General features: G+C 48.6%; 1 protein-coding gene and 1 long non-coding RNA gene across 4 annotated transcripts; one reads left to right on the plus strand and one right to left on the minus strand.

Annotated features, from left to right (window-relative positions):
- The first annotated feature begins 119 nt into the window (after positions 1 to 119).
- LOC113891075 lies at positions 120 to 3,576 on the plus strand. Its single transcript, XR_003510663.1, has 3 exons — positions 120 to 214; positions 2,525 to 2,575; positions 3,288 to 3,576. It is a non-coding gene; the product is annotated as an uncharacterized LOC113891075 (long non-coding RNA).
- On the minus strand, positions 2,317 to 4,719 carry TMEM139 (transmembrane protein 139). Of its 3 annotated transcripts, none has more exons than XM_027538772.1 (3): positions 4,643 to 4,719; positions 3,416 to 3,665; positions 2,317 to 3,202 (listed from the first exon to the last, which is right to left on the minus strand). In XM_027538772.1, exons 2-3 carry the CDS (start codon positions 3,646 to 3,648, stop codon positions 2,809 to 2,811), a joined length of 627 nt encoding a protein of 208 aa, XP_027394573.1. In that variant the 5' UTR covers positions 3,649 to 3,665; positions 4,643 to 4,719; the 3' UTR covers positions 2,317 to 2,808. The 3 variants fall into 3 exon arrangements, with proteins under 3 accessions (XP_027394573.1, XP_027394574.1, XP_027394572.1); XM_027538773.1 differs by lacking the exon at positions 4,643 to 4,719 and adding an exon at positions 4,460 to 4,600; XM_027538771.1 differs by lacking the exon at positions 4,643 to 4,719 and having other exon boundaries at positions 3,416 to 3,741.
- Positions 4,720 to 10,096: the final 5,377 nt, after the last annotated feature.

The raw sequence follows: 10,096 nt of genomic DNA on the forward strand, positions 1-10,096 counted from the left end.
CGCTAGGCGGAAGGGGAAGCGAGGGGGCCGCCCCACCCTACATGGCCATCCGATTGGTCGACGGTTCCCGCGGAAATCACAGCTCCCTCCCCCGCACCGCCCACTTCTCCTCACCCGCCTATTGCGAGAACTCTGTGGAGATGGGTGTGGACGGACATCTCAATTTATTGAACTGTCGGGACCAGGGTAGGGAGGACAACGAAAGCACTACAAGGTGCTGGACATATTCCCTGCGCAAAGACTGAGAAGAGTGGGTCAGCGATGGTGGAGCAGCTCCCTCGGGCTCAAACCTGTGTTACATGCTTAGACCGTGATTACGGAGAAGCTGGCGTTCTGTTTGGATCTGAGGAAGCCGGTCAGGGAGCCTGGGGTAAAGCCCAGCGTCACAGCGCAGGGGTGAGGCTGACGCAATCGGAGACAGCGTTCAAGTGGCTCCAGTGCCTCATTTAATAGATGATTTATGGAGGGTCCTTAGATAATCGAATTCCTTGGTGGCCCAGACGGTAAAAGCGTCTGCCTACAATGCGGGAGACCTGGGTTCAATCCCTGGGTCAGGAAGATCCTCTGGAGAAGGAAATGGCAACCCACTCCAGTACTCTTGCCTGGAAAATCCTATGGGCGGAGAAGCCTGGTAGGCTACAGTCCATGGGGTCACAAAGAGTCGGACACGATTGAGTGACGTAACTTTCACTTTCTTAGATATTCCACCAACTCTCTCCAAGAACGTGGGGTGGATCATCATATCCAGACACCCTGAAAATCACAAGTGCCACCCCCTGGGGCAGTTTAACTCGCTGCTTCCCCATCAGATGGGGACTCTGCATTGGGAACTGCTCTCCAGCCGCCCCCCGCCCCCCACCCCATAGCTCAGTTGTTAAAGAATCCGCCTGCAATGCAGGAGACCGGGGTTTGATTCCTGGGTCAGGAAGATCCACTGGAGAAGGGATAGGATACTCACTCCAGTATTCTTGGGCTTCTCTTGTGGCTCAGCTGGTAAACAATCTGCTACAGTGTGGAAGACCTGGGTTCAGTCCCTTGGTTGGAAAGATCCCCTGGAGAAGGGAAAGGCTACCCACTCCAGTATTCTGGCCTGGAGAATTCCATGGACTGTATGGTCCATGGGGTCGCAGACTCTCACCGACTGAGCAACTTTAACTTTCACTCCAGCCCCCCAGTCCCACCGCACAGGAACTGCTCCCTTTCTAGAACAGGGACCGTCCCAGTTGCAATTCCCTCTGCTCCTCTACTACTGGTACACTCGGCCCGCCCTGTCTGCAGACACAAGTGGTCCCCCGTTCTGTATACAGGAAGTCCTCCACCCCCTCACCATCCATTGACCAAGCAGGGAACTGAGATGCTTGGGGGAACTGGCTTCTGTTGCCTTGTACTGAAAATACAAACTGAGGTAGATGAACCTAGAGCCTGTTACACAGCGTGAAGTAAATCAGAAAGAGAAAAACAAATACTGTATATTAATGCACGTTTGTGCACGTAAGTAGTTTCAGTTGTGTCTGACTCTGCAACTCTGTGGACTGTAGCCTGCCAGGATCCCGTCCATGGGATTCTCCAGCCAAGAATACCGCAGTGGCTTGTTATGCCTTCCTCCAGGGGAATCTTCCCGACCCAGAGATTGAACCTGCATCTCTTGTGTCTTCCTTCATTGGCAGGCAGGTTCTTTATCACTAGTGCCACCTGGGAAGCCCATACTAATGTACGTATATACACATAATCTAGAAAAATGGTACTAATGGACGTATTTGTAGGGCAGGAACAGAGACAGATGTAGAGAATGAATTTGTGAGCAGCACAGCAGGGGAAGGAGAGGATGGGATGAACTGAGAAAGTAGCACTGAAATACATACATTATCTTGTGTAAAGTAAACAGCTAGTGGGAAGTTGCTATGTGGTGCTCTGTGACAACCTAGAGGGGTGGGATGGAGGCTCAAGACAGAAGGGATATATCTATGCTTGAATGGCAGCCCACTCCAGTGTTCTTGCCTGAAGAATCCCAGGGACAGGGGAGCCTGGTGGGCTGCGGTCTCTGGGGTCACACAGAGTCGGACACGACTGAAGTGACGCAGCAGCAGCAGCAGGACTAATTCACGTTGTATGGCGGAAACCAACACAACATTGTTAAGCAATTATCTTCAAACTTTTTTTTTTTAAATCATATATATACTGACCTTCTCCCCCTACCTCTTTGGAGCAGTTTCTCAGAACTATTTGAAATGCTATCTCCGGGGCTATACGCCTCATTTTGTCTCAAATAAAACAACTCAAAAAAGAGAAAGAAAAAAGAAAAGAGGCAATGAAATCTGAAGAGCAAAGTTCAAGACTTTGTGTCATTTACTAGCAGAGTGCTCCTGTGCAAATTACCAATATTTTTTCTTCTGACCATTAGGGTCCTCATTTCACAAATGAGGGCAATAACACCTCATTTTTGTGATCTAATAGAGCCAAAGCACCTGGAATGTCAGAGCATCAGAATGTTACTCAGATATTGTTTCTTTTCTTTTTTCCCTAGATTCTCTGGATCACCTCCTCATGTCGCTCTCAGTCTAACTCTGGATATGGGGTAGGTTGCTAAATATTGCCTCAAGACTCAAATTTTACCGCCTGCATCTTTGGGATGGGCCACCTCAAAACCGGGCAGGGCTCACCACAGCCCGACTCCACTCTAGGTCAAAGTTTGCATTTGTGATGTCCAGGTGGGGACACAGTTCCTGACACAAGACAGGCACTGGGAAGCGATGGTCCAACGAATGAGTGGGTCTGGTGCCGAAAGATCATATATCCTCGGAAAGTCCTTTAGGGGGGTGTCCAGTTGTTTCCATAGAAAACATCATCATCAGAGTGATCACAGCTGACTTCATAGGCAGGGGGTGGAGTCAGAGGTTCCAATCTGGGGGGCGTCCACAAGGTCTGCAAATCAGGAACAGTGGACGCAGCCCGTGACCACCGAAGCCGAAGGCTGACTGGAGGTCTTCTAAGACTTCCTGAGGTCACAGACCCCTCTGAGCCCACTCGCCTGTCCAGTCTGGCTCTCCTGGGCTCCTCTGGATGGTTAGGCTGTCCCTCCTCAAGTCCTGAGGGGATTACAATGCTGCTGTAAGAGGGTGGTTGGTCCAACTCTTGGGGGTGGGGCTGCGGGTCCATCACTGTGGCTTCGACATAGGTTGGCACCTCAAAGGCTTCATTGTCCCTGAGTGGGGTGGGGTGGGGGAGGAAATAAGGAAATTAGTGGCTTCCTAAAAGGAGCCTTTTTCCCCTTTTCTGTCTTCTACCAGCAAAAGACCCCTCCACTCCCTGCTACCAGTGACCAGGGAAAGCAGAATCTGTATGCCTGGAGGCCAGAAGTACAAAGGAAGAATGGGTCCACGTGTACTCTTGCAGTCCTGCCCACCCCTCAACTCACCGTGCATTGCTGGAGGCCTCTGGGCTCTCGGTCTGCACTGATCGAGACCCCCATTCCAAAAAACAGGCCAGGAGGCAGCCCAACAAAAAGAAGCCACCCAAGCTGAGAAAGAAATAAGCCACAGGGGTGATGTCCGGCCGTATCCCCAGCAAAGCCAGCCCCAGGAGGAAGGAGGTGCAGCACAGGAAGAGAAGCGGCTTCTCCAGTTTCCCCCACAGCTGGCCTGGCACCATGGCCCCTCCCCAGGCTCCTGCAAAAAGACACACAGCTGTTGTGTCCAAACTAGCAGTTGGCATCACGGCTGGGTCAGATTTCAAAGTAAGCCTATCAGACACCTCTGTCTGGCTTTGTTCTTTCCATCTCAAATCAAAATAAATGGCCCAAAGAAATGATCTGCAGGGTCCCCCCACCCCCAGCTCTGGAGTTTTCTCTAGGATCACCTAGGAGTATGATCCTGGGGTATCAATATATGTGGAACAGCCAGGAATCCAGCCCAGGAGTTCTGACTCCCAGCCCCTGTGTAAGTGTATTTGCTGTGCCATGACCTCTAGTTCCTTCCTTTTTCTTTCTTCCCTGTGACCTCTCTTCCAGCTCCACATTTCTATGCCTTCCAGGTCCCAGTAGTGGACAGGCCCTGCCTGGGGCCTCTCCGTGCTCCGGCATCTCAGGAATCCAGGTGATGGGCAGGCCACACCCCTTACTTTTGCTGGCTCTAAATCTCCCCCACTCCCCACCTCCCCAGTCCCAAGCCCTCCGTCTGACCTCAGCCTTACCTTATTTGACACCGCCCCCCCCCCCCCACGCGCCCCACCCCGCCATCTTCCCATTTCCTCCAGTCAGCCCATGCTCCAGTCGGAGGGAGAAAAGTGTACACAGACACAGGACACAACTGCCTGAGAGTCTTACAGACCAGGGTCTTGAGCAAGGGACTTCGGCCCGCTAATTCTTGACCTCTCCCTCTCCCACGTCTGTCAGGGTCCACCACCCTCTATGGGCCCTAACTCGGTAAACTCAGACTTCAAGTGTCCTGCCTGAAGTTATTACCGAAGGGGCTCCGAGGCTGGTTAGAAGAAGCCTTTTCTTTGCTCTGCAACACAGCAGCAACCCCCAGGCAGCCTGTCAGGAGTCCCCTGAACTCTGCACAGGAAGGAGTCACAGGTTCTAGAAAGGAGCCAGACGCCCTCCTTACACCCCAGCCCCAAAGGCACGACCCTCCCACCCTCTTACCTGCGCTAGGACCTCCACACCTGTCTCAGCGCACTTGGCAGTAAGTAGGTTGGGACAGGGGGAGGAGGGAGGAGGAGACAGGGCGGAGCCCACTGGTTCCACCCACTTTTGTGCCCAGATCCCTACATTCCTGCGCAGGCTTCCTCCTTCCTTTCTGCTCAAGGCTGAACTCCTACTTTTGCCCCACCTGGAATTTTTCTGACTCTTAGTTACTCTATCCCCAACCCCCACAGAGCCCTAGAGAGAGTACTCCCCAACCTCACCCCCAGTGATCTTTGTACTTTGGATCAGAGTTAAATTCATCTTTCTTTCTCCCTTCTTCTCTTGGCACTTGGTATTCCCAGCAGTTTGCATTATATTTAGCTAATAATGTTTTGTGCCTGGGAGCAAGATGTTAAGCTGGGCCCTGCGGGGCTTCTGGGCACAGAGGTCTTTTTGTTCCTTATTTCTTAGAGTCAAAACTCCAGCCTCCATGACCTTCTCTAGTTCCAAAGAGCAGAACAGTTGCTAATCGAGGAAGGAACAGTCAGGAAACCACCTGAGGCAATATTAAAGGGACCAGAGAGGCTCAAGGTTAGGAGCCCCAACCACCTAAGACCCTGAATACAACCTCACCCTTTTGAAACTTTGCAGAAGAAAGAATGCAAGACTTACTGCCTAGACCCTTATCACACACCCTTGCCCAACTATATAACCTCTCCCTACTTACCCCTGAGTGGGGCACATTTCCTGAGACCCCACTGTTTCTTTATGGCCAGCCATTCTTTCTTTCTTCTCCATAACTGTCTCCGTATTTATGTTTGGCATTGGTGCACAGAGAGCCAAGATTTTGGCAACAAGCAGAGCAGAGACCGTGGTTTATTTAATCTCCGTGTATCACATAGTGCTTTGCACACTGATGTGTCCTGCTTCCCCTACCAAAGTATCATTTCTATAAATTCCTTGTTTTCTGCAGACCTGTAAGATGTGTTCATATGTATGCTGCTTTGCTCAGTTAACTTGTTTTTTGTTTTAAATTTTAATACTATAAATTTTATTGAGGATGATGGGATAGTACTTTATGTGCTGTGTAAGTATGTGCATGCTCAGTCGTGTCTGACTCTGCGGCCCCATGGACTGTAGCCCCCCAAGTTCCTCCGTCCATGGGTATTCTCCAGGCAAGAATACTGGAGTGGATTGCCACTTCCTCCCCCAGGGATTTTCCCAACCCAGGGAGCTGACTGGTGTGTCCTTCATTGCAGGCAGATTCTTTACCCCTGAGCTGTTGAGGAAGCCCCTACTTTGTTACCAAGTCCAAGCTCACTCTGTGCATTGCACAACAGACCAATGAATCCGGAAGACAAGATGTTGAGGTAAGGAATATGACTTTATTTGGAAAGCTGGCTTACCGAGACAATGGCAGACTACCTTCCCTAAGTTTCAAAGGGCAGTTTCAAAGAGTTTCTAATTAGGGAAGTAAAGGAATATAGAAACAAAGGAAGAGCAGTCAAGAAACAATAGTTCCATGATTAAGCAGAGTCCTGGTTCCTCCTCAAGGGATGTAGTAACAATATATCTGAGACTTTTTATTGAAACTAAGGCCCCCACCTAGGTGGAGGATGGTTACTTTAAACCAAGCACAAGTTTGGCCACCTAATGCGAAGAGTCAACTCATTGGAAAAGACCCTGATGCTGGGAAAGATTGAGGGCAGGAGGAAAAGGGGATCGCAGAGGATGAGGTGGTTGGGTGGCATCACTGACTCAATGAACATGAGTTTGAGCAAGCTCTGGGAGACAGTGAAGGATAGGGAAGCCTGGCGTGCTGCAGTCCATGGGGTCGCAAAGAGTTCGACACTACTGAGCGACTGAACAACAACAAAGATTGAAGACAAAAGGTGAAGGGGGCTGAAGAGGATGAGACAGTTAGATGAGCATCACTGACTCAGTGGACGTGAATTTAAGGAAACTCAGGGAGATAGTGCAGAAGACCCTGGCTTGCTGCAGTCTGAGAGGGTAACAGATAGAAAGGCCAGACATCCCCAAGCAGCAGGAGGAAATAAACTGAAAGTGGCAGACGTTTTTTTTCCTTCTCTACACAAAATTAGAAGAGGCTTCTTTTAATTGTGTTGCTAACAACTGGTTCTGCCTTGAGCTAACCAATGTGTTTTTCTTATGGAAATGTTTTTCTTAAGCTATGGTAATGAAATTATGTATTTGCTTTGGAATCTACTTTTCTTCAGAATGGTTCCGCCTAAGACTAACCTTCACTTCGTGGGAAATAGATGGGGAAACGGGAAACAGTGTCAGACTTTATTTTTTTGGGCTCCAAAATCACTGCAGGTGGTGATTGCAGCCACGAAATTAAAAGATGCTTACTCCTTGGAAGAAAAGTTATGACCAACCTAGATAGCATATTCAAAAGCAGAGACATTACTTTGCCAACAAAGGTCCGTATAGTCAAGGCTATGGTTTTTCCAGTGGTCATGTATGGATGTGAGAGTTGGACTGTGAAGACAGCTGAGCACCGAAGAATTGATGCTTTTGAACTGTGGTGTTGGAGAAGACTCTGGAGAGTCCCTTGGACTGCAAGGAGATCCAACCAGTCCATTCTAAAGGAGATCAGCTCTGGCTGTTCTTTGGAAGGAATGATGCTAAAGCTGAAACTCCAGTACTTTGGCCACCTCAAGCGAAGAACTGACTCATTTGAAAAGACCCTGATGCTGGGAAAGGTTGAAGGCGGGAGGAGACGGGGACGACAGAGGATGAGATGGTTGGATGACATCACTGACTCGAAAAACATGAGTTTGAGTGAACTTCAAGAGTTTGTGATGGACAGGGAAGCGTGGCGTGCTGCAGTCATGGGGTCGCGAAGAGTCGGACACGACTGAGCAGCTGAACTGAACTGAAGACTAACCTTGTTTTCTTTTCTCAAACCGTGGGCTGATAATGGCTCAACAAACCAGTATTCATGTCAATTGTTTTATGGCCAGGATGACACACCTTGTGCCATTCTATCTCAAAAATGCGTATTGTAGGAGACAGGACTGGTGAAACTCCTGCAGCCTTGAAGTGTCTCTCTTATCTGATTAAGAGCTTGCTAACAGACAGAAAACACCTTGCTAAAAACTAGCAAGGGGGCATTCTTTCTGCTCCCTTCTGATGTCTATGTTAGAAATTTTCTCTATCTCTCTTATACTTTAATAAAATTCTGTTACACAAAAAGCTCCCGTGGTCAAGCCTGGTCTTTGGCCCTGGACAAATCCTCTCCTCTGGAGGTCACAAATCCCAGCATAGCACACGGCTCGCAGCAGCAACCTTAAAGTCCATGGGGTTGCAAAGAGTTGAACATGACTTAGGGACTGAACAACAAAAATGAAATCAAAAGATTAGACAATTGTAATTGTAGGTTTGCAGAAGAGAAATAGCTAAAAGATTGGTAAATAGCTCTAGGGTTTTTCTGGTGGCTCAGTGGTAAAGAATCTGCGTATCAATGCAGGAGACACGGGTTCGATCCCTGAAAGGAGAAGATATCCTGGAGAAGGAAGTGGCAACCCATTCCAGTATTCTTGCCTGGAAAATCTCGTGGATAGAGGAGCCTGGAATGCTACAGTCCATGGGGTCTCAGACAGTCTGAAACATGTACAGTACAGACTTGTGTACTGATCAACAATGACAACAAAATTCCTGGAGCACCGCCCTGTTACCTCACCACCAACCAATTAGAAGGAAGTCACACACCCTACAAAATTCACCGCTTTTTTTGCCTTTAAAAACTCTTTCCCCAAACCATCAAAAGACCATTGGGTCTTTTGACTATGGGCCGCCCACTCTCTTTGCATGGCCCTTGTACTAAACCTTTCTCTGTCCCAGTTTCCCACGTTGCAGTTTGTCTGGCCTCACTGTGGGTCAGGCAAATGAACCAGTGTTGGGCAACACTTCCACCGCGAGTGTCTCAAGGTGAGTGATCAGTTTCAACCATCTCTGAATCTCTGAATCTAACACAGTTCCTGACACACGGTAGGTGCTCACTGAGCACAGTTGAACGTTCTTATTAGAAGGCTACCGATCCAGCTGGCCTTGCCACAGCCTGGAGATCTGGGATCCATTCTTTTCTGTTTGGGATCTGGTGGTAAGTCTGGGTGGGGCAGGTACTGGGAGGCGCAGAGTGGCTGGAGGACTACTTTGCTCTGGAGGCAAGGTTGGACTCTGAGCCTTCAGAGTATTGATTGTGGACCAACCAGAGGAGTAGCAGTCCTGGGGCACGGCCAGGGCTACCACAGCAGAGGATGTGTGGAGTGTGTGGGCGGGAGGCGGGGAGAAAAGGAGAACAAGAATGAGATTATGGATAAAGAGTGAGTGTGTCTGGGGTTGTGTGTGTATGTGTGTGTAGTGGTGGGGTGTCAGTGTTGGTTCTCTGTTCCTGGTTGAAAGAGAAGAGAGGGAGGTGATCGATGTAACAGGAAGGCTGTGGTAGTCTAAATGAGCTGTCTCTCTAGGAAGTGGGAATATAGGGTGGGAAGAGACCTGCTTGTTAAAATTGGCTCTCTGTGTCCTTAGGTTCTGTGTTCACTCAGATCCATCCCAACTAAAGTAGAAAGTATTCAGAAAAGAAATGTAGAAGGTTCCAACAAGCGAAACTTGAATTTGTTGAGTACTGGCAACTATTTATATAGCATTTATTGGGTATTATAAGTAATATAGAGATGATTTAAAGTATATAGGAGGATTACCAAGTTATATGCACATTACTATATCATTTTATATAAGAGACTTGAGCATCCTCCGACTCAGTGTTTATAGGGTTTCACACCAGTGTGTACTCTATGATATCTAATGAGATGTAAGCTTTCTTTTTTTTTTTTTTAAAATCTTTTAAAGATTTTATTTATTTATTACTTTTGGCTGTGCCGAGTCTTTGCTGCCGCATGGGCTTTTCTCTAGTTGTGCTGAGCAACTACTCTTTAGTTGCAGTTCATGGACTTCGCTTGTTGCAGACCATGGGCCCTAGGGAGCTTCAGTATGTGTGGCTCTCGGGCTCTAGAGCAAAGGCTCAGTAGTTGTGGCTCAAGGGCTTAGTTGCTCTGTGGCATGTAGGATCTTCCCAGATCAGGGATCAAACCTGTGTCTCCTGCATTGGCAGGCAGATTCTTTACCACTGAGTTTCCAGGAAGGTCCCGAGATACGTTTGAAATGAAGGCTTTTCCACAGTCATAGCATCTGGGGGTGATTAACCAATCCCCTACCAATACTGTTGTTGCTGTTGTTGTCCAGTCACTAAGTTGGGTCTGACTCTTTGCAGCTTCATGGACTGCAGCACTCCAGGCCTCCCTGTCCTTCACCATCTCCCAGAGTTTGCTGAGAGATGTCTATTTTGTTTCCGCTGATTTTCTTACTGTTCAGCTCCTAAGGAGAATGTACAGTGGTTGGGATCAGAAGGACTTGGATCCACAGAAAATATGTTAATAGCAGGAAATT

Source organism: Bos indicus x Bos taurus, chromosome 4 (assembly GCF_003369695.1).
Source record: "Bos indicus x Bos taurus breed Angus x Brahman F1 hybrid chromosome 4, Bos_hybrid_MaternalHap_v2.0, whole genome shotgun sequence".
NCBI lineage: Eukaryota > Metazoa > Chordata > Mammalia > Artiodactyla > Bovidae > Bos > Bos indicus x Bos taurus.

Bases quoted from the DNA above. Each gene is read 5' to 3' on its own strand.
- TMEM139 (XM_027538771.1), bottom strand. From the start codon at position 3,711: ATGCCAACTGCTAGTTTGGACACAACAGCTGTGTGTCTTTTTGCAGGA. The intron at 3,203-3,415 runs GTGAGTTGAGGG...CACCCCACTCAG, and splicing joins GAGGCCTCCAGCAATGCACG to GGACAATGAAGCCTTTGAGG.